We start from the raw sequence: 25,381 nt of genomic DNA, 5'->3' as shown, positions 1-25,381 counted from the left end.
AAGCCAGACTGCCATTGCCTTTCTTAGCCACCTGCATGCACTGCTGGCTCATATCTAGTCGACTGTCAATCAATACCTCCAAGTCCTTTTTCAACCTACATCTCACTACAAGAAGGACATTGAGGTGCTGGAGCGAGTCCAGAGAAGGGCAACAAAGCTGGTAAAGGGTCTGGAGAACAAATCTTATGAGGAGTGTCTGGAGAGAACAGGGGTTGTTTAGTATCAAGAAAAGGAGTCTGAGAAGCTTCTATATTCCTCCCAAGTGTTCAGTCCTGTTTGTCACATTCTGTAATTTTCCTTCTTCCATTGAATTTTTTCCAGATGACCTTACCCATGCAGGTCTCCTACCTCCTTTGCTTGATTTCTTCTTCATAGGGATGCGCTGGTCTTGAGCTTGGAGGAAGCAGTGTTTCTAAGATCTCATGAACATCCACACCTTCCAGGACCCTGACCCATGGTAGTCCACTGAGTAGATCTTTGAAGACACTAAACTTCTAATTTCTTAAGTCCAGCATTTTAATCTTATTCTTCTACCTCTTCCACACAAAACAGTAAACACCATTTCCTGGTTGCTACAGCCAAGGTTGCCCCCAACCTTCACATCTCCAACAAGACCTTATTTGCTAATACCAGGTTCAGTAGTGCACCTCCCCTTGTAGGTTCCTCAACCACCTGGGTCAGAAAGTTGTCATCAGCATGCTGCAGGAACCTCCTGGATCATACATGCCTGGCTGTGTTGCCTTTCCAGTAAATATCAGGGTGGTTGAAGTCCCCCATGAGAACTGGGGCCTGTGGTTGTGAAGCTACTTTCAGCTGCCTGTAAAAGGCCTCATCAACCTCCTCATCAGGTGGGTTAATGGTCCTGCCACTTTTTTGAAGGAAGAAGCCTTAATTCCCACTAGACAGTTCTCTGATGCTTCCAGAGCTGCCAGCCAATTATCCCTCATATCCATTGAGCCAGCCAACAGTAGGACCTTTCTATTACACAGTCCCACTGGTACAGCATGCCACTCCCAGGCTCCACTCTATAAGCCGAGCTTTGTCCCCACTCCTCTTCAAGTTTAGTTTAAAAACCTTTCTATGAATGTTCCCAGCTCCTGCTCAAGGATCCCCTTCCCTCTTCAACATAGGTGTAACCCCATCTTTTGTCTTGTAAAGCAGCCTATGGTCATAGAAGCCGAAGTCCTGCTGATGACACCAGTCACATAGCCAGGCACTGATCTATTGGTTCCTCCTGTTTATCTCCTCATCAATCCTTGCACCAAGTGGGATAAAGGCAAACACTACTTGTGCTCCTGAGCCCCATATCAGCTGTTCCAGGGCCCTGAAGTCTATTTTCATTGTCCTTGGACTTTCTGTAGCTGCCTTGTCACTGACTACCTGAAAAATCACTAATGGGTAGTAGTCTGAGGACTGAACTAGGGTAGGGAGTTTTTTCTGTACATCCTTGATCCTGGCCCCAGGAAGGCAGCAAACTTCCCCATGTAGTGGGTCTGGTCTGTGTATCAGGCCTTCCATTCCTTTCAGAATTCAGTCCTCTATGACAAAGACTCATCTGTCTTTCTTAACTGCAGATATTTTGATCAGTGAGGTGGTCCAACTAGACCTTGATGACACCTCCAAGCTAAGAGGATTTTTGTTCTTACCCTGTGCCACTTGCAAAGCACTGTACCTGTTACTCAGTGGTACCTGGGAAAGTGGTGTAGTTGCTAGGCAGATGCATTTGTGGCACCTCTTGCACCAGGCAGGAATATCCTGCCTTTGGCCCTCGAACATGAATTAGTTAAAAAAAACGAGCACTACCCAATTCTATTACTCTCTTGTTAGACTGTGGGTCAAGAACAGGTCTAACAAAAAAAAAATATGAAAAAATAAAAAAAATTAATACTTCAATTTAGTTTATGCTAAGAGCTCTGCAGGATTGATTTACAAGTAAAGGGCAAAATTCAGCTAATTTCCAAAAATAAAGGATAAAAATTCAGAACATTTCCAAAGACTTGTTGAATCAGCAACCTGAAGGATAACAGCCTGTCCTCCCATCACAAGATATGATACACGATACAGCATATTCTAACAGGTCAGGACTGGGCAAAATTGAGTTTCCATACACCCCACATTACTTCTGTGTTAGTTTATTTATAAACAAACATTTGCAAAGAGAGTAGCTCGTGTGTTCAACATCCTCGAGTCAATATCGTGTGTGACCACTAGAGGGAAATAGTAAAAAGGAAACAGACACCTCTAGAGGTTACTATTGGTCAAAGCCCAACAGTAACCCTCACCCTGTTTCTGCTTCAGCCGCTGCGCATCTAAACCTCCTTTCCTTGGAAGATAATTAAAGACACAGCAGCTTCACCGCTAGCCTTTATAATTACTTTTAAGACACATTGCTTAGTGAGATAAAGTTTTCTGCACAGTATACAAGAAGTAATAATGACATCTGTTGCTGAAAGAATGACAGTGAATCAGAAGTTTTAACGGAGATGAATGAAATTATTCTTAAGTCACATGTCTTGGCTAGTTATAAACAGTGAACCAACTGACAAGTTAATTTCCAGTTAAGATTGTCCAGAGTCATTAGCCCCAAATTAAACACTGACAAATGCTGAAGCACAGGTTTCTTAGAACTTCACCGAACATGAAGTAGCTAGGCTCAATATAATTTAGCTTTAAAAAAAGAACACAATATGTGACATACAGAAAACTGGGCGCCTCTGTCACAAGTACCATCTCCAAGTAGAAGGCTTCTTCACATTCAACTGCTGTGCCATTAGTCTGCAGCCATCAAACTTACTGATTTTCAAGAAGAGCAGTTTAACATACCAGCCAGCTGAACAGATACAGGTTTTGTTAATGTACAGAGTATGCATTAAGTAGGTTGTCCCCAAATTACTTTTCCCTGCAAGCATATGCACTTCGAGAACCATCAAAAGAAACAAGGTTCTAGTTAAACCCTTTCCAAACCTATACAAAATAATGCAGTAGAGACACAGAAACATTTTATTTGAAACAAGTTATCTGCTCTTTTCATAAGCCTTAAATTTAAACAGGCTTACTTAGGTTTCTGAAGAACTGTTTTATTCCATGCAACTTTAACTAAGCTAATCTTTGATAATTAAAACGTTATCTGACATTACACACAGCATCAGTAAACATATCAGTAAAAGACTAAATTCAACTTAATCTGCCAGTACAAAAACATCCCCCACACTATCATCACTCATTCATGTGAAAAGAAACAGACTGCTTTTATTTGTTGAAAGCCAACACTCTCTGTGCAAGACAATAGGAAAAACAACTTCAACCACCGCACAGGTCTCTACAATAAGCTGCCCCACCTTGACGGAAATCCAGATAGAAAAACAGCTCATAAAAGGCTGCTTCTAGTGCACCAAAACAAAGCAAACACAAGGATCTAGGCTCTAAAATGCTCTGGACTTCGAAGCTAAGTGTTACCACCAATTTCATACAGCATTGTAATACTGTTGGTCATCAAGTTGTACATTAAGCCGTGGGTTACCTTTTTTGTTCTGTTTTTCAGAGGAGTAAAAAGAATGAACAAGATAATGGATGTCCTTGCAGTGCTGGTTTCCAACACAAAATCCTCCCAGAAAAAAAACCTAGAGAATAGTGTACTACTGATAGAACAAGCAGTTTAGTAGTGCTTTCTAACTCAGTCTTGTAGTAACTACACTGGCTTGTTTCATTACAACACCTCTGTGTTTTGTAAATCCTGTATCAGCACTCCCTGTCAGAACTTGTGCCTTAACTGCATGCACACTGTACCACAAAAAGTCCAGTTAACTGCAGAAACATTCAATATGTATGCTTTCAGACTAAATTATTTTTTACACGCATATATTCTCTACATACTACTGAAGTCCAATCACATTGCTGGTTCCCTTACAACAGTATAAGCCTGAAAAATTCATCATGAGGAAGTCATCCATGAGTCAAGAGCTTACAAACTGCTCTAAACACTGATGCAATTGCCTGAAGACACCAGAGTATATGGGGGAGTGGCACAAGACTTAAGGAGAATGGTTAAATTCTTGCTGGTATCTGCTTTGATTTCCAACACATTAAAAGATTACATCACCCATTGCTGAGATCTGCATATGGCCCAGTTCAGGCACAACAGAGTAGAAGCCATAAAAATAGCAGAACAGTGAAGCTATGGCATCTTCAAAAGTACTGCAGGCTCAAAGGTGCCCCACAGTCTAGGACTGTAAAGAAAAACTTGCAGATCTCTGTGTATCAGAGGGCACTAAAAAGATAAGACCTCTCTTGAAGCACTTTATGTTCAGATACTACAAATCAGTGAGGCTCACTGAAAACCTTTCCAGCCAGGTGACACACAAGTTTTGCTTCTAATTGCAGCTTCAGGCCACATACTGCAGACTTCACTTTCATCTAACCAAGCCCAAACAACTAATGGAACATGGTTTTACTCCAGGTCCATCACCTGCCAACTCACATGGATACTCCAAAAAGAGAGGCTATGTATGCCAGCTAGTAGTAGTGCCAGCTGAACTCTCTCAATCTGTTAAAGATGTGCATCTAGCAGCATGATGGCCTCTTCTCAAGAATTAAAACACAAACCAGCTCAGTAGGTTAGATCAGTTAGATACACTTGTAGAGATATTAAGACTTATGTGGTTTTTTATTAGATTATGAGAAGTGTAGCCTAGATGGCCATTATTGCTTGCTTATCTTTGCACTTTGCTTTTCTACATTTCAAAATGGAAGTTTACCTAACATTTTATAAACCTCCTGATACCACTAAATACATAAAACAGGTATTTTTCTGCTTAACCTTGTTTACCACATCTGGGGGCAGGCAGAAACAATGGAAATAAGCAGAAGCTGCACCTTCAAACATTGCAAAAATAAAGCAAAACTTCCAAGGCATCAGCATTTAACCATACTAAGTCTGGTTTATTTACAAAGTCTGAAAACTAGCAAATTGAGGCAAAACATCACTTTGTTAAAAAAGGATCATTTCAAGACAGGAATAAGGAATCCTTTTGCTGTGAAGTATAAAATACGACAACATGAGCAAGGAAGAACTGAACAGGTATGGTCAGAAATACAGTTTTACCATTGAATGAGAATGACTATATCAGATATCTCTAGTATCACCTTGGCTCAGAGCATGTCCAAGTGGACAGCCAGACGCCTGCATCCCAAAAGGATGCATTTTTCAGATAATTACAATATCTATTTTCAAAGTTGAAGTGATTATTATGAAACATAACTGGAACACACAGGCAAAGAAGATTGGGCTGGTCAAAGTGGAACAATCTGTTTATAATTAATCAAGAGCAGCGGGCTGGAATAAAGAGCTTTAAACAGTTTTAAATGTAAATACTTTTATTAATAAAGTTGCAACTTAACAGCTGCTGTTTGGACATGGGCCCAGGGGTGCAAAGGCACTCTCCTGAAAACTAAGTTTCAACAGTCTGGAAGTGACAGCACTCAGGTTTGCAGTAGCTATACCCCTGGCTTTCCCCTGAAGACTTATTTCAGGAAATACAGTTTCCAGCAATAAGAGCACTTAGCAAATTTAGTAACACTAAATGACAAGCAATATCATATGTGTTAGAGTTACTGCTGATAACAATGCTAAAATAATGGAATGTGTAAGACATACACAAGCTTAGATTTCCTCCTTGAAAGAGCATTTCTGATTAAATTTTAAAGAAATAAACTCATGTTATTTCCAGTAAAGGCCTAATAAATTGAGCAATTAATCTAATCTTCCCCTGAAAGCACAGCTTCTCTACGACATCCAGAAGTGCATAATGTACATATGCATCATGACGTACACCAGGACAAGTATTTCTTAAGACCTGAGCAGCCTCAGCTATATTTCCTTGCATAAACTAGCAATTTTAAGGGAACACACAAATTCCCAAGTTATTTCATATTACCAGAGACAGAATACTTTTTATTCCTCTCCAGCATTTTCTGGTCCTGTGGCCATACCAATCAGTATAGGATATTCAACTGCTAATACTTATGTATTAAACCTTTCTTCGAACCCTCCCATTAAAATAGGTATGCTCAAGACACCAACATTGTTATTTCTCTGAAGTAAATCCATTCACTTAGATGACACTTAAGTGATAGTAAGTGCGTATTTTCAAGAATTACCTGATTTTTGAGAGTAAAAAGGATCTTCTTGTTGTTCTAGAGCAGAAATGGTATTAGAATAATTACCTTAAGAGCTTCCAATAACAGTAAGTGGACACTGAATTAAAACAGATGTCCCAAGTTTTTAATTCCCTCAGCAATTTAGGGTCCCAGTAGCTCCTGTACCTATTCTCTTTCCCAAGAAGACACAGGAGTTGGAGGAGTGGTGCCTGTGTCTCAAAAGACTCAAAAAGTTACCTCTGTTGAATACTGAATATGTATCATGGCTATTTGCGTACCCCACCCATGTGGCAGAGGAGCACCTACTCCCTACGGCTAGGGTGTAACTTTGGTCTGTTTGTAACACACACTCAAGGAGTTTCACTGTAATGAAAGCTGACTGTGGGAAAAATACTCCTTACAAAGCCTTTCTAGAAAGAAAAAAAGACTGCATTTAGTAGATGGAGGCATATAGGCTACCCAAGACTTTTCTATTAAGCTGTTACTGCAAAGTAGCACCATTTGAGTTTGTAAGTATTAATTCTAAGTAAACAGAATGCAGGTCTTTTTGGCAAGCATCAATGTTTAACTGTTTCACAACCACTCACTACTTCCACATCGAAGTCTGTAGATTCTGTTCTTGGTACCCAAAGATAACCCTGATTTGAACTGGCATTTACCAAAGTCCAGCTTGACACAGGTCTCTCTCAATGAACAATACTGTGTTTGGGGAGACCATGTAAAAACATGCTGCTGCTCAGCCACAGAGAGCTCAACTCCTTCCTACATGTTACAAACATTGACATTGCCCTTATTTCTACTAAAGAAAAGTGTACACTGTCAAAACAATCTACCACAGTTGTTTTCAAAAACTAAATTAGTAACATCTTTGAATTTACTACTAGAACCCTACTTGTTTATAGAAACAAGACTACTTATTTACTGCACAGCAAGCTGAGTCTGGTAGCTTAGTTCCAGTTACCTCAAGACTCAGTAGACTTGGCACCAAGTTTATTTTAGCCCTTTATTGAATAGCATTACAAAAACATTTACTGACATACTTTTAACAGCTTAGCAGTAGTGTCATAAGCCTGTCATGCTGACACCGAGTTAGCACTTTTTCTTTCACATGGTATTGCGCTCACAAAGCAATGCCCTGCTAATTTGTGTTTTGGCCTGTGATTTTCAGGCATTCACTGGTTCACCAGTCTGGCTAAACAGTGATAAAAAATTACTTTAACCTCTAAGTGCATTTGAATCTTCAGTCAATTAATACATTCAACTAATTTAAGGAGTAAACGATCTCAGCTAGGTTCACTGCCTTTTTCGGGAGGTAGGGGTTTAAGAGAAGGAGAGTTCAAGACCTCTGCTAAGATTATGAAGACTGCCTGTTAATGCTCTCACTAGATGGAGAAAACTTTTTATGAACACATGGCAGTGACCACAGCTTTCGTGCATACAAAGACTTAAGATTATCTTAAGTGCACATTATGTATAGAGCTTCAGACTGAGATAAGCAGCTCCCAACAGATTAACAAGCAAGGTCAGCTATTAACCAAGACAAAGCTGAACAATCTAGCCTTTCTTCACCCAGCCAGTACTAGAAGAAGCTCAGTCAGTTAAGAAACAACCCAATCCAGCCACCTCTCATGTAAGTTGTACTGCTACTGCAAGTCAGTGCCTGGCAACTCTGCAATGAGAGTGAGGCACTAGCTTCTGTACAGATACACCAACCTTCATGCTTTCACTGTTCCAGAAAACTCCCACTAAGCTTAGCTAGATTTAACAAACTACATTTGCTTCAATTAATCAGTGAGATATTACATACAGATAACCTATACACACATATTTAGGAATATTTTACTCCTATCACCAGATGAGTCTTTCCCTGTTTATCAACATAAATGCTCTCACATCAAAACATCTCTCACACAAACTGAAAAACACAAGTAACCACACCAAGAATTAGCCTGTAAACCTGGTTATTTTCACTTGAAAAGCAGAAAAACTGCATTCTAGCAGCACTAAAAGACAGCATAATAGAATCATAGAACAGTTAAGGTTGGAAGGGACATTAATGATCATCAGGTTCCAACTCCCCTGCTACGAGCAGGGACACCTCACACTAGAGCAGGCTGCACAAAGCCTCAGCCAACACCTCCAGGGAGGGGGCTTCCACAACCTCCTTGGGCAACCACTACCTCACCACCCTGATAGTGAAGAATTTCTTCCTGATGTCTAACTTCAATCTCCCCTCTTTCAGTTTAAAATCACTACTGCTTGTCCTATCACTGATGAAAAACCCCTCCACAGCTTTCCTGTAGGCCCCCCTCAGGCACTTCCCAGAGCCTTCCCTTTTTCAGGCTGAACAAACCCAACTCTCAGCCTGTCTTCATAGCAGAGGTACTCCAGGCGTTTGATCATCTTTGTTGCTACTCTCTGGACCCTCTTCAACAGAGGGTCTTTCTTGTGCTGGGGGCACCAGAACTGTACACAGTGCTCCAGGTGGCATCTCACCACACCAGTGCAGAGGGGCAGAATCCCCTCCCTGGCCCTGCTGGCCACACTTCTTTTGATGCAGCCCAGGGTGTGTTCTGCTCTCTGCGCTTCAGCACACACTGGTGGCTCACGTTGAGCTTCTCATCTACTACCACCCCCAAGTCCTTTTCCTCAGGGCTGCTCTCCAGCCATTCTCCCCTCATCCTGTACTTGTGTCTGGGGTTGTGCCAACCCAGGTGCAGAACCTTGCATTTGAATGATGTATATAATTTAGCTGGCTTTTTCTTCTTTACAAACATTTACCTTCTTTCACAAGGTCTTTTGAAACTACAGTTATTTTACAGCCTCTTTAAGCAACCAGACTTACGTATTTGCATGCACCATCCAGCTCCCTCCACCATCTTGTTTACTGTATGAATATAAGCTATGTTAGTACTTGTTATTAAAGTCATCACAAAAACTAATAGGGTACACTAAACAATCCAAAGGGTCAGCATCGCACAGAAAAATGTAGACCATGTTAATATGCTGCAGAGCATGAGACAACCAAAGAAGGGAACCCTGATCAATTTGACAGGGAAAAACAGGTGACACCAAGACTACTTAAACTTAGGCCACCAGTATCTACCGAGAAAAAATGAGGCCTCATCATTACTCTCATAGTCCTCACCAGGAACCTGAGAAATAAAACAAAAGTTAAATGATATTTACCTACTCACACATTTTCCATGCTTTCCTTCATTTACACTGTTGCTTTCACTTAATTTAGGCTTATCGGTGAACAGATAAAGAGCAGAACTAGGGACAGAGGAAGTGGAGTTAGAATGAAATTGCAAAAAAACAAATTAAGAAGCAACTTGATTTTTCCTTTTCAGACTTTGGCACACTGCTGAGGAAGCAAATAATTTAAAAATCACACATTACTAAAACACCTGAACTCCAGGAGAGGAAGTAGACTGAGAAATGGCAGCACACACATTCCTGTTGCTCTCTCCTGAAATTACACATTTGGCAAGTCTTAATTTTAAAATAATCAACAAGATTGTATTTATAATTAGCATTCACTTGTCAACAACAGAACAGATACAATTTGCTACAAGTTACTTGACAGTGCCTAGTTATCAGCAATATACTAAACTGGTGCCAAAATTCTAGGTTTATAAAGGTCGTAACATCACTATAAACTTCTGAAGACCATTTGCACCGTGTTTTGTCACAGACATAAATATAGCCTACATAAAACATCCAAACTGCTTATTTCAGCTGCTCCACAAAAGTCTGCCAGAGAATACAAAAATTAAGTTTAATTTATAAAACCATTTACTGAAGGCAGAAACTTACACTTCTCAGTTAATTTCTAGTTTAAGGGTTTGTTACATCAGTATGCTGAATCAAAATGTTTTTACAGCATTCCTACTTGCACATACTTTCCTATTTATTCTGAATTACCTTACTAATATTAGTTTCGGTCCAGATATGGCACAGATTTTAAGTTATTCATTTGCATGCCTTTATGGGTATTGGCAGTAGAGTACTTCAGTCTAGGGGCAGGATTGGAGAGGCACAAAAAAGAAGAAAATTACCCGGTCTTCACAGAATGTTATTGCTCTCACTTACTGAAAACCTGTGGACTAGTTAAATATGTAGTACCCTTCCATACTCTCCTGTTGACAACCTGAGCTCTATTTGTCACAAAATAAAACTCTCATACTGTTTTCTGAGCATATTCCCTGGTCAGAATTTTTTTTTTTTTTTTGATCTGGCATCCACTGCTAATAAAATAGTAAGCAGTGTGAGAAAGTTACCTCTGTTAGGATTTTTCAATGTTTTCTTAGCACAGCTAAATAAAGATAATCTTCCAGATCAATATTTACATACAGCATTCAAACAAAAGCTTGACTTCAAGTGTAGTTAAAATGAAATTTCTTAAGGCAACTATTAGGTTGAAGGAATAGGCAGATGCACTTGGGTGTCAGTTTTAAGGTGAAGCATTCCAATTACAGAATAAAATACAGGAAACTGAGAAACTCTGAGTTCTTTGAGTTTTGAAAAAGTTATTCCTCCATAAACTTTTATACTTGAGTTCATAAGTGATATAACACAAAGGAAATTAAACTTATGCCCTTTGAAGTTTGCTCTGCAGTTTTCTAAAATAATCTATAAACTAGGATACGCAGTCTCAAAACTAAATGTTTCAATTCTAGTTTACTTGTTGGAAGTGTACCAGTGCTTAATAAATGAAGTGAGTCAACTGTTTCAACGCTTATGCCTAAATTTGACTTTACCAACCTGCCCAATCCAGCTTTTTGGTTTTTCACTATTTTATCGAGATCCATACTTAAATAATGCAAGAAACAGTTATGTGAAAAATCATACTGAGTTGGACAACTGATAACTTCAAAACCAAATACAGTATATTAAGAATTTTTTAAAGTTAGAATTACTGACAAGCTAAACTATTTCTAATGCTCTAAGCCTGCCATGCCTCCTCCCCCCAAGTTATCTAGGGAAAAATATTACTAGAGAAGAGGCATTTTATAAGCTTCACCCTTCCCAATGGTTATGCATAACCCTGTTCTAAGTAGCTGACTCCTCACTCCTCTCCCACTGTCAAATCCAGAGAAAAAAACCATGAAGCAGTTAACTCCTTCAAGGCAGCCACTTGATGTCATTCACAGTAAGACTCAAATTCATGCCTCTTGCTCTACAAATATCTCATGTATCACCTAGAAACCTACCTACACCTTATATGCCGAATTTGTTGAATATCTGTTTGTCTGGAGAATGACCTTTTACAATTTGACACACTGAAGATAGGTATCTTGAGAAGTTCAGCAAGACTTAAAACAGTAATTCAGTTTGATAAACATAAGATTTGAAATTCAAAGACTTAAAACACTGTCAATTTATTTTGCTGCTGAGTTGAAGTGAATAATGAACACATGAATAATTTGTGCTGAAAAAACTAAAACTGAGATTGAACAAAGTGGGACAAACCTAAGCTGATACAGAATTTCTCATGAAATATTAATTTCTAAACAAATGAGTATCCATTCTCAGCAAATTTACAACCCAGGTGTTAAGACTAGCATCACAAGAAATCATCATCTGGGTTTCAGGAGTTCAAATTGATTTGCTTAAAATAAGTTTACTATCCAGATGGTTCTCACAGCAAACAACAATTCACTCCCCTCAACTCTACCTTTGAGAAGTAATGTAAGTTTGCAAGCTAACATACTGATTCTACCAGAGGAGAGGGTACAGAACGAAAACTTTGGCTAAATTTCACATGTGTAAAAAAACAATTTCCATTTTGGTGAAAAAGTAAATCTTGTTTATCCATATTGCATAGCAAACATTAATTTTATGTTAAATATTACATGCTGCAGGAGTCTGTACTCTCTACAGATCAACATAGATGTTTTCCTCAGAGTATAGAACTAACAACATTTAAGTCCATTTCTCAAAGGTTAGAAATTCCATGCTTAATTTTCAACCACAGTAGGAACCTGAATTCATTCCTTCAATCTATTAGTTAATAAGATTTTTTACTTAATTTTTCAAAAGCATTGATACCTTGGGGCTCATGCAGCATTGATGTTTTTACAGTGAAGAAATGTGGAAACTTAGTCTGGTCTTGAGTTCTTCAGCAATATGTATTGCCATTACATCCCTCTAAGAAAAGGTCATCAGGCAGCTAGACCTGACTACCTCTTTGGGTAGCAAATAAAGAAGCTTCCTCATGATACACACCCTTACCACCAGGTATTTTACAAATAAGTATCTGCTCAGTACATTTAATGAAACATGAAGTAGAAAAAAAGACTCACTGATGGTCTTATCACTGTTTTAGACTTTTCCAGTTCAGGGAGATTAATAAGCATTTTAGAAGCTGTACTTGAAATATTTCATCTAGTAAGCATTCAGGAACCTCAATGCCAGAAAAGGCTAATAGAATGGTTTGAAAAAGAGAACTGCAAATTCCAACAGTTTTTATGCTTGAACATTAAATGTCTTGAATTTCTCAGCTACCAGCTACTCATTGGTGCTGCTAAGCAGAAAGTTTTCCTAAGTCTGCTCATACTAAAATTTAATACAAAATTAATTTAAACCAATGTTTTCTCTGTTGGAGTACAATGAAACACAGTCACAAAGTTTCAGTCCATCTTTCATACTCTAAAGATAAACAACCTTGTGACATGCTACAGTAAGTCTCACAAACATACTATTGTTAGCAAACAGCTTAAGCAGCCTACCAGAACTACCTACCCACTCAGTAAGCAACAATGAGCTTCAAAAGCAAACAAAAAAGTCTTTTATATAGCAGTAGACTAAAGTTAATCAAAATGACTGCTTAGTAAAGGAAAATTTCCCCTCTCAATTTTATTCAAATGGTATGTCAGTTCTAGAACCTAGCTCTCAAAAATTGTTTTTGTCTGGTAACAACAGCTTGTTCTGAGAACTTTTGCTTCAGCTTTGGTAACCTGACCAGGAAAGTTCCTTTAAAAAAATTCAGAGTAAACAGACAACAAATAAATAATTCAAACTTTTCCGCGAAATGAGATATTTTGCCTCATAAAAGCCCATCTTCTCCTACTCTCAAACACTTAGATGCAAACTTCCACTAGAACTGAAGAAAGTTGAAGAATGGGTGATAAGTTACTTAAAACTAAGGATCACTCAAGTGTTGTCCATACAGAATATTGCACTGGACAAAAATGCTAGTAACTAACGATTTTCTGAGATTTGATATACTTCTAACTTGAGTCGAAGCTATTGTTACCAGACTGCATTACCTTTTGTTGCTTTCCTTGCCTTGTCTTGTCTTGATCATGGTATTTAGTTGCACGCTACAAAAAGAATGCTTTTAAATAATTTATTGCTTTAATATATTAAATGGTTTGATGGTTTATTTAGAAGTGAGGTGTCATAATACTTCCCAATTCATTTAAGAAAGGAGAAAACTGTTATTTTTCTTAAATACTGTAAACATTATAGAGTCAAAATGAGCATGCAGGAAAATGAAAAATGTCAAATAGCCATGAAACTGCAAACTACACATACTAAAAAGCCATCAGATTCAGAACAGTCAAGTCCAGTGTTAACACACTAGGACAGCAAGATGCAAACTGAGCTATTTCTTGTCAGTTCAGCATGTACATAAAGAGTTTTATTTCCAGTTGCTACTTGTGGACATCCTTTTCTCCAATTTATTTAACAATCCAGAACACATGACTCACTTTCTTCTAAGAAGGAGCAGAAAGATAACTAAAAAAAACCCCAAAAGAAAACAGTACTCATTATCCCCGTCCCAATACTAACTAAATTATCTAAAAAATGGGTAATGGAATCATCCAAGAAAGCAGTCATTCCACTCCTTTAAATGTGAAGACCAAGATCTGGTACAAAGTCAGTTCAAACTGAAAAAAAGAAGCCTTTAATCGGAAAAACTGCATAATTAATAAAACTTCTTCACAAAGGAAGGCCACTTTTGGAATGCTAGAATTCATGCTCCTCCACACTCTTCAATGAGCCTGAGTAAGATGACGTAAATGTACCAGTAATAGCAGACAGAAAACAAAAAAGTAAATAGATAACCTCATGACAGGGCTTGGGCAGTAAAGCAGAATAAAACTTTTTCTTCTTTTTGTAAGTGACACAGAAAAACAATTCCAAATGTAAGCATACAATGACAAGCTCTAAACTATTACCACTCAATACCTGCTTATTAGAAATAGGCGGTTCTGTAACTTTGCCAGCTCAGAACAATGCAACAGTTAAGGACAGCCTTAGCAGAGGGAAAAGAACAGCATAAACAAACTTCCCTTTGATGCTGTGCAGAGCAGAACTTAAGACAGGATTCTTTTTTTTTTTTCCTCATTAATTTCTGTATGGTAGAATGCAATGACCCAGCCTGCATTTCTGCTTATCTGGACTGAAGTTCTGCATTGCACCAACTAAGTAATTCACCAAACCTAGTATGAATTTCAGCCCAGGGTTATGAAGTTCCATGTCCTCACAACACTATAGCTCACGATTCCAACCCCTGTAAAACAGTGTTTGAAATCCCAGTTCTACCCAGAACTTGTTCAGTGTATCCCGTTCGGTCATTTTTCTCTAGGATTGTGGCACAAACAAATTGCAGTATTTTTGTCTCAAAAATACTTAATGGTTAACTGTTCTTTCAGTAGACTAAAGAAAACCCACTGGAAAAGCTGAAAAACACATTGGAAAACTGGAACAGGTTACTCAGGGAAGTTGCAGACAGGCTGGACAGGACTTCAAGCAATCTGGTCTAGTGGAAAGTGTCCCTAGTGGGTGGGAAGTGTGCCTAGTGGGTGGGAGGGGGGACTGGATCTAGATGATCTTGAAGGTCCCTTCCAACCCAAAGCATTCTGTGATTCTATAAAAAGAATCCTGGTTTTGCAACATAATTTTGTATTGTTATTTTATTTCTGTATCAAAGCAAAGGCTATAAATGGACTACTACCCTAATTGTGGCAATTTTTATTAGAGAAGCATTATCAAAAGGCAACACTTTAGATTTAAGAGCATGTACTGCTTACTGTTAGGATTGTCCAATAAAAAATGAAAGCAATTGCATAAGCAATATTTCAAGAAGCAATATTTCGAGGTAAAAATACATACCTACTTCAATATCTATCATAATTTGTATTCCTGTAACACCTATATAACCCAGATGCATAGTTGCATTGTACTAGGTATTTTAGTTAAACTCAACACCATGGAGCAATTTTGTACCTCAAAACAAAACAGATGTTTCACGTGCTATGTACCTTAAAAATACATGACCTTCAAGCCCCTTAGGTAAAATTAAAATAATTGGGTTCATTGGAAGACATAATGAATAGATAAGGAAAATTGAATCAAAATGCTGATGTAGAGCAGGGCCTTAAGTGACAAGGAGAAAAAAACCCAGTAATCAGATACAGTAAAAGCAGCCAGATGATGAAAAGAGAGGAGCCTAAAACCAGAATGACAACCTAAGATAATTTACTCCAAGACTAACAGGTTTAACATCTACGACAGATAAGAAACAATTCAATAATCAGTAAGAGAAGATGGACAAAGCCATTTATAAATCACTCAAACATAATGCAAGTTTTTTCTTCTTCAAGCTAGAGAGCTCAAGAGAAGTTTGCAGTTGTTAGCTCCAATTTCTCTAAACTCTACGAAGAACAAGCAAATAAATTCCTTTGAAGCATTTAACAAATAGTTTCCATTTTGCAGCTTTTACCTATAGTAAATTCTTAGAGTACTCTAATGACTGTACAGGGAAGATTACAACCCTCTGCAAACACCAATCAATTTAATGAGTGAGAAAGGATATCAGAAAAAACAACCACATACCTTGTGTTGTTCTATTGCATCCACCCATTGTTGTCTGTGGTCTGAGTCCTGAGCTCGGAGGTACCAAACACTGTCGTTCACACTAATATCAAACCTGCATTCATCGAAGTCATGGGGCTGCAAGAGAGTGTAAGAGTAGCTAAAATTAGCAACATGACCTATGATAACTCACAGAATACTTTGACAGTCTAAAATACTAATTAGAAAATCTGGTCTATATTGTCTCTAATTCATCCTAGATTCCATTTTATGTAGCTGTAGCAAATAACGTACATGCACACTCATAATGAAAAATGTCAGTCTTCTTAAATAGAAAAGCCTGTTTAATATACTCTTGTTAAATAAAATTATCACAAAGAAGTTCCACACAAACATTGACCAGAACTTCCTAGTTCAAAACAAATCCTTTAGCAAAGTAACTACTGGACAGAGCCAGGAAATATACCTATGTGGGGTAGTTCTTTAAAAATTTCAAAGCAGAAAAGGAGAAAAGAAGGTTATCGTTACAAGCACTGATTTCAGATGGAAGGAATACACCACAGCAAAAAGTACCAGGACAGAACCATAAAAGCAGACTACAGCAAAATGAGAAGGAAGAGTGGCAACCAAAGGAAGCTGTGGCACCCTCTGCCTCAACTATTTTTATCATGTAAGACAGAACAGTTAGACAATTGAGAGCAATACACAGTCCTTTCCAATATTACAACTCAAATGCATCTAACTTTCAGTTCACATGCTTTAAATACTAAAAATCTTTTAGTAGCATTATATGAGGCTGGTAAGGAAATCACAGGGGAAACAAAACAGTAATTTAATCTGTCCTGTGTCCTGACAACATCAGTTTAAAGCTACTCCTTAGCAAACATCCAACTGATCACACACTGCCTTCCCTCCCAAAAACTATTCTTAAAGAAACGTAACAAATATAGCTGAATACCTTTATGAATTTGAAAGTTACATATGCAAATAACCATAGGAAGCTAACAGGCTCCAAGCTTTTAGGTGTGATCTGAAAGGACCACAAATACTGATCTCAGATGCTAAAGGCATATATACACATTAGTAATATCCTTTACAGTATAAGAACCACCCTGCAAATATGTTCACCTTGCAGACAACAAAGGTGCTGTGAATCACTTGAATGAAAACATTCAAAAGAAAACCTAAAAGATAGTCTCATTTATTGTCATGAACAACAGTCCAGGGGCAATAAGAGTTATTTTCAAAGAATTTGGAAATCAGGAGTTACTTACACATAATACAGAATCTTTATTGTAGAAATACTAAAGGAAGAAGAAAAGCACAATGGAAGCCAAACTATCCAATAAAAATAAGCTAAGAAGAATTTAACAAAAGTACATGAAGCTCCACTTTTTTTTTAAAGTGTCATTTAGTTAAGCATCTGAACCCAAGTTCAATTTAAAGAAATTTAAATTTCCACAGAAAACAACTAAAAAAGCCAACAGTAACTGACAAAACTGACAATGTTAAACAACTGTAGCTACTGCTTACTTAATGCCTCACCATCCCAACTTAATTAAACTCAACCCTCACAAGTGGCTCTATACACTGTTCTGCCTTCACTGAACCACAGAGTATAGGAATAAGCTCTAAGAAAGCACATGTGCCGGCTTGAGTCTGGCTGGACAACAAGCTATTCTGTCACTCCCCTCCTCTGCTGGACAGGGGAGGGAAAATATAATGAAAGGCTTGTGGGTCAAGATAAGAACAGGGAGATCACTCACCAATTATTACCATGAGCAACATACACTCGACTTCAGGATATTAAGGTACTACCTACAAAATCTGAGAAGGATAATATCAAGTAAAACTAAATCTTAAACCACTTTCTCCCAGCCATCCCTTCTTCCTGGGCTCAACTTAACTTCCAATTTTCTCTGTCTCCTCCTGCCAAGCAGCACAGGGGGATGGGGAATGGAGATTATGGTCAGTCCATCATGTGTTATCTCTGCCACTCCCTCCTCTTTCCCTGCTCCAGTGTAGGATCCCTTCAACAGCTCTCCACAAGCTTCTCCAACACGGATCCTTCCCATTGGCTGTAGTTCTTCACTGACTGCTCCAGGATGGGTCTCCCACAGGATCACAAATCCTGCCAGTAAATCTGCTCCAGTGTCAACTCCTCTTTCCACAGGGCCACAGGTCCTGCTAGGAACCCTCTCCAGGGCAGGCTCTCCATGGGGTCACAGCCTCCTTTAGGCACATCCACCAGCACCGGTGTGGGGTCCTCTAAGGCTACAGGTGGTTATCTGCTTCACTGTGGACCTCCATGGGCTGCAAGAGGACAACCATGGTCTTTACCAGAGGCTGCAGGTGAATCTTCATTCCAACACCTGAAGCAAGTCCTCCCCCTCTGTCTTCACTGACCTTGGTGTTGGCAGAGTTGTTTCTTTCATATTTTTCATCCCTTTCCTAGCTACCACAGCACAGTTCTTAACTTATTTAAGAAAGGGTACCACAGAGTTCAAACCATCACTGCTGATTAGCTCAGCTACAGCCACCAGTGGTCCATCTTAGACCCAGATAGAACTGGCTTGGTAAGATAGGGCAGCATCTTCTCACAAAAGCAACCTATGTAGCCCCCACCCACTTGCCACATAGACTGAATACAGGACATCAAGTCTTCTAAGTCCAGGCCCCTCTTGGCAAAACACATTTGCTACATTATTATTATATAATATCAGAAAGACTGTTCACCTGTTTTAGGGTAGCAAACATTCCACATCTGTGTGTCAGGCATATATGCCTAATCCCAGTAACCTGTCTGCCAGACACTCCTTTCACCATGTGGCTTGGGACATGCATTTCCAACAATGGAAGATTGTCCCAAGTCACCCAAAAAAGCAAGCGTACAAGAATTAGCTATCAAAGTCTTCCCTGCCATTACAGCATTTCTCTGCTTGATCTCTCTCTTTTATGCACTTTGGGAGGAGCTAGAAAAAATTATACTACATAGCTAGAAAAACCTGCCAAAATTAATCCTAAAAGCCTGCAGTACAGATTCCACACTTCCATGCACAACTTACTCCACTACACAATCATCCTTATTTCCCCCCCCCTTTCCATCTCTAACTTAAACATCTTCTAATGTGATTTAAGGCCATCACCTCTCCACCCTTTTCAAAGGCAGGTTTACATATTCCCTTTCTTTGCATTGCAACTTTTAACACATTTGAAAATCTATGCCTCATTGCTGAGACAGGGGAGAGGAATGTTTTCCCTGGGGTCTAGCTAAAGCCTTTGAACACTTTTCTAGGCCATTCACTGCATTCACACTTCTGCATTATCTATAGTTAAGAGACTAGGCCAGCCAAAAATCAGGTCTAGGATTATTATACTCAGCTCACTGTGCAGCTCCATGTCACAAAAAAAAGCCAGCTGATTAGTTGGTTCAGATAGACAGTTGCTTATTTCTTATTTATTTTATTTATTATCCATTTATAAGGCTAAATACTGCTTTAAAGGAACTTAGGTGATACATTATTCGTTCTTGACTGATGCATGTTATCTGTTTACTATCTTTAGTACTTATTAATTGCTTATTTTCCAAATTTCTGGCAACTGAAATCAGACCCATTATTGCCCCCATCTTTTTTTTTTAAGAACCCTCCACCATAAGAATCCTGAATTAACTGAACATGAAAGGTAAGTTCACTAATATTTGTTTTACCAAGAGTAAATAAAACACCTGAAGCACATGTGACCCGTTCTTAACACAGAACAAATCAAGTTGTCGATTAATCCTTTTCTCAGCCAGGAATGAGTTTACATTTCATCTTCATCACTAAAGTGGTAGACTTCAGTAAGTAACTTTTTGGTATTTTCTGCTACTTTCTCCTCCTCAGTGAACTACAAGCCTCCTTGGTTTCCCTCTTGCTATAAATGCTTTTATTGTTTTTTGTAACTACATCTAACAGAGACAACAAGGCATTATTCACCACTTACTCAGTCTGTCCTTTACTCTTCTAATATGCTCCTCAGACTAGTTTGAGCCTCTTCTTACACTTGCTGAAAGTTTTTCCATTTTTCTCCCCTTCACTTTCTTCCTGTAAACCTTTAGTAATTTCATTAAGGGTTTTTTTTTAGGTTCATGGTTTCAGCCTAGTGCTCACTTCCCTTCTTATGCTCAGAGGCAATTATGGAACAGAACAGGTCCTAGCCAGCCTAGCCAGCCACTCGACAAGGTATTGGGGGATAAATACGGATTTTCACCTGTAACAAGCTATGGACGTGTGCTGAGGCCAGGATATGTGCTACTGCCCTTTCACAACCAAGATGAGGTGAAAAAGAGGAATGTTTTAGTCATGCAGGGAAGCAGGAAACAAGTAGGAGTTCACTGTCTACCCTCAGCACCTAAAGCAGGTTGGAAAACTTCAGCTTTTTTGTAACACCACCCCTCCCACCCCCAGCAGCCTCAAGTAGCATGCACACATCAATTGAGAGGGCACGGGGAACAAAACCCAGATTGATATGACACACTGAATGGGAGCACCTGAAAAACCTTTACAGCATTTTCAAAGGTGACTAAGTGTCTGTGGCAAAATCAGCCTGGGTGTGTGCCAAAGGGTCCTTCCAGAGCCAGCATTAAAAAAACCCCAAACAAACACAAACAATTGAATCATAACTCCATGCGAGAATATGCTGCAAAGAATAGGCCCCCAGGAACCTGAAACACCCTTTCTGTATACCTCCTCAGCCTCCTGCAAAGAAACCTGCCAAAATAAAATCCACTGCAAGTATTCAAGTGTCCCAGCTACTTCTGTATAACTGATACTAGCTCTCTAAACAAGTAAGAACAGTTTACATGAAGAAACATTTACTTGGCTGAGGAAGTTCACAGCCAGCTCAGGTCTCATGAGTCATAGCTGAGTGCATTGCCACAAAATCCTTCCTGCTATACAGGCTCTCAAGCCTCATGAAACAAGTTTCAGAGCGCTCTCTGCTTGAAAAATACCAGTCCAGGTGCTTAAGGTAAATCACACAGGGAAACATAAGTGTTTTTATATAGTTCATAACCTTCAATAGTACTTCGGGAGGAGGGAGGGGGAAAAGCCAACAACAACAACCAAACAAAGAACCTCACCTCAAACAAAAACTTTTGCTTGCTCTCTCACTACTACTCTAAGTGGCATTTACACTTTTCCTGACAGATGAAAGCTAGAACAATTAATAGTAGATTCAACTCAAGTATGAACATCAAAACTATTGAAGTGTACTTGTGCTGCTGTTCCATTACAGAGCTAAAATTCCTCTACAGTTAGCTTATTACAAAATTTTGATCATTTTTTGTATTAAGAAATCATTAAGCACAGCACTTGAAAACAAGACAAGCAATAGAAACCTACAGAAAAAGAGAACCATCACTTGAGTTCTCTCTCAGACATGGATGTCACTAGCATAAAAAGCAAGAGACTCTTATTTAGCATAGCTCTACCAGTTTGCAGTTATCAACAAAATACTACCATATACTTCTATGAAGGCAACTGCCATTTACAAATATGCCAGTTATATACACTATAAAACATATCAACTGAGTAAAGGCAAGCATTGTATTTAGCTAATTCAGAAGTAAAAAGTTATTTATCCCTGAATCTGTTACATAGCATTTTTTAATTGCCTTTTTTGTGATGCCAGGAAGTAATTTCTTTTCATACATGATTAAGAAAAACTTAGTGTAGCTCCACATTGATTTTGCCCTTGGTTAAAAGTGAAAGCTTGTTCAGCTGGTCACTATAATTATTAAGTGACTATATTCCAGTCATATTTAAGCTAGATTCCAAAAACCTCCAATGCAAAACTCTCATTCATCATGCTAGAACACCACATTATTTACTTTTCTGTGGACTAAGTTATCACAGCCATAAAATCTTGTAGAGAACTACATTAGTAAAAGAGTACTTTCATAATGAAGGGAAATATTAAGTACTACCTGGTTTATTCTCTCCAATAAAATAATTGCAAAAATTGTGAGAAATCATTGCTCTGGAAAGGGCATTTTGTAAATAAATGCATTTTCGTTTACTTATCTAGGTTTTACAAAATTCTCTTAAGGGAAAAAGCTAGAATGACTTGAATTTCTGTGACAATCAGTTAGCTTTAAATCCTTAGCAAAGAGTTTAGTAGTAACTTTAAGCTAAAACATGAAACCTGATGTTACACATCCCCTTCTCTTAGTGCAGCTCAAGGCAAATGAGCGTCTCATTCTTTTTTTCCAGGTAGGCTTGAGGACGGTATAAGTCAAAAGATACTTAACATAAATTTTAATTTTTTTTCAATGTTCAGTTATCAAACTGAAAGGTTTTTCTTTAAGAATGGCATAAACATCTATAGATATCAAATCAGAATATCCAAACCTATTAAAAATGCTATTTCTCTGCTTTTAAAACAAACAAAAAAGTGCCTTATACAAGTAAAACTGACTTAACATAAGAATAATATTCCTATATAAATGAAAAGTGTTTTGCACATATTCCACAAATGATATAACCCATACTTATTTTATATATATATTTTTTGCAAGAAGGGACAAACAACCCAAGATCACTTATCCTCCACTCAGAGTATGAGTTGCTGCCTTTTGTATTTTGCTTCATCTGCTGGGACAGTACCAGGATACCACTTTGCAGTCTATTTGAAACATCTTCACATTGACAAGCCTCAAAAAATCTTCTAAATTATTCTACCAATTACAACGTAAATACTTCTTATAAAAGTGAGCACAGAAAGTTATACTCTGGAAAATACAATGTAATCCTGGCTATCATAACCAATGTTTGCCAGCTCAACAGAGCTGAATATACAATCTTTTCCCACATGAACTGTGTCACTTTCATACAAAACAAGGTAAAATTTATCCAATGGTCTGTGGTTTAGTTTTTCCATCATCCCCACAGAATTCAGGAAAAAAGAACCCTTATGCACCATTCTGTAACTTCCTGAAATCCTCCAGTTACACAGTACCTGAAAAAACTACCACTTCCTCTGTAAAAAAGGAGTCAGAACAGTTGTGATACAACAAGAGCTACCAGATTTGCCTGTATGTTTTCACAAGTCATTCAATAGGTTCTGAACCTGGATATACTCACTCAAATGTCAATAAATCCTCTATTATCTCTAATTAACAAGGAGAAACTGAGAAGATCATTACAGGACAGCATGTACAGGACAAGAAACTATAAAGGGACACAAGCAATTATCAGAATATGCTAAACTGCATCTATAACATGGCATTACTTTTGAGACAAGATAGAAGTTCAATAAAGGACACATGCAAGGGAACCTCCTCACAGCTAGAAGCAGCAAACTAGACAAAGGGAGATATGTGTATTTGATAATGCAGGAAGCAATGGACAAAAACACTACAGCATGTTCACTATTTCCAGTAAGCAGCATGTGTCAAAATAAGAAAAACATTGCAGTTATCAAGAACCAAGGCTAACACCAAAGTGTGTATTTTAACTGAGAGCAAATAAAAGAATCTGATGCCAAGAAGGAAAAATTATATTAACACTTTCTATATTTACTTATGTTGAGGTGCTAGCTAAAACCCAAAGGCAAAAGTTTACCTTAAGATTTGTGCTGTAAGAATGAAGGGATTAATTTTAAAAGTACACATGAGAACTGCATTTTAGCTCTCAAGTAAAATGAGTTTGGAATTAGCAAAGGACGTGACTATTCAGCTAGAAAAAACGCAAGTGAAAAACCTCAGCCAAGTTTAAAAAAGTGCACATCTTAAAATAATTTTTCTAAAGCATTTAATTAATGACAGATCCAAACTGCAGAGGAATTATGTCCTCTTCCTACAAAATTTAAAATGGCTGAAAACATGATAACTTATGAAAACTACTGAACAAAAAAGACAGAGAAATTAAGTACTACAGAGATTATTTTGAAGTTGTATTCTATATGGTGAATAGTTATTAAAACCATCAATGGAAAAATCCTCTCAATCAACTTAATCAAAATACCTGTTTTACCAATGAATACTATGCTTAGTAAGAGTTCTGCCAGAGAAGATAGGTCTAGGTGCCATTAAACACTAAAAATAAGTATTTAATGTATTTCTTTCCACAACCACTGCTCATTTTTCAGAATATAGCCTGCAAACTGCTATATTCCATATGGTCTGCTCCTCTTTGTATCCTTCCTAGGTACAAGGAGGAGCATTATTTCCTCTGAATGAGCATCATCACTATTTGCCTTTTGAGATGCCTTCCGTTCCCAAAGTTTAAGTACATGCAGCAAAATCCTCCCTCTCCTTAAGAACAATTCTTGTCTCTTCTTATTCTTTCAACCAAGTACATTAATCACAAGCTATGTCTGTAATGACATCCTCAATCACTGCAGTGGCTTCACCTTGGCTGGCTGCCAGACACCCACCCAGCCACTCTCCTCCTCCTCAGCTGTAACAGTGGGAGAAAAAAAGACGGAAAGCTTGTGGGTCAAGATACAGACAAGGTGATCACTTTACTGCCATTATAGGCAAAACAGACTCAGCTTGGTGAAAATTTATCGCCTATGAGAGCTGGATGGTGAGAAACAAAAACCAAACTAAAACCACAGACACAAGGAGATACAGAATATAGACTGTGGACAGTTAATGTTTTAAGACTGATGTGCCTTTCTCTCACTCTTCCCTGCTCCAGCAGTGATCTTCACAGCTGCCATCCTTAAGGATAAGCCCACTCTAGCATGAGCTCCCCACAGGCTGCAATCTCCTCCAGAACATATTCAGCTAGAGTCCTCCACAGACTGCAGTGTGGACATCTGGTCTGGTCCTCTCCACGGGCTGCAGAAAAATGCCTGCTGGGCAGTGCTCTCCTTCATGGGCTGCAAGGGATCTCTGTTCGGTGCATGGAGCACCTTGCTCTTATCTCACAGCTTGAAGGACTGTTTCTTTCACTTTTTCCTCACACGCTGCTGAGCAACATTTTTGCCCTTTAATTATGCTTACGTCAAGGTGTTACCACAGAGGCTGTGGGGCTGAGCCGTGCCCTGCTGTGAGTCTGCTGGATCCAGCTGGAACTGGCCATGTTCAATGCAGGAAGCCCAACATCTGCTCAGAGACTACCCAGCAGCCCCTCTCTTCCCACATACATCTAGTCCCACCAAGATCCTTTTGTCTCTATGAGTTATTGAAGATGCATGGCTTTAGAAGTATACAGTTACTAATAAAGATATTAGATTAATATCCCAAGGGTTTTTTAAATCATTCACTATCTCAGATCTAACTCTCAAGGTGGAACAACTTAGTGAAACAATTGTTTCTAAAACATTTTATTTAAAATGTATCCAAAACCCCACAGATGTTGTAAGTTCCAATTAGCTTTAGTTATAATACTCCCCTCTTCATCCCGCA

General features: G+C 38.5%; 1 protein-coding gene across 1 annotated transcript in view; it reads right to left on the bottom strand.

Annotated features, from left to right (window-relative positions):
• COL4A3BP (collagen, type IV, alpha 3 (Goodpasture antigen) binding protein) overlaps positions 1-25,381 on the bottom strand; it is a 74,243-nt gene that overhangs the window by 32,967 nt on the left and 15,895 nt on the right. Inside the window, exon 3 of the mRNA XM_010005558.1 lies at positions 16,006-16,122. Within this exon, the coding sequence (XP_010003860.1) occupies positions 16,006-16,122 (117 nt within the window). The remainder of the gene's footprint in view (positions 1-16,005; positions 16,123-25,381) is intronic.

The sequence above is a fragment of the Chaetura pelagica genome, unplaced genomic scaffold (assembly GCF_000747805.2).
Source record: "Chaetura pelagica isolate M959 unplaced genomic scaffold, ChaPel_1.0 scaffold169, whole genome shotgun sequence".
Taxonomy (NCBI): domain Eukaryota; kingdom Metazoa; phylum Chordata; class Aves; order Apodiformes; family Apodidae; genus Chaetura; species Chaetura pelagica.
Note: the sequence above shows the minus strand (reverse complement) of the source record. Positions and strands in the feature narration are given on the sequence as shown.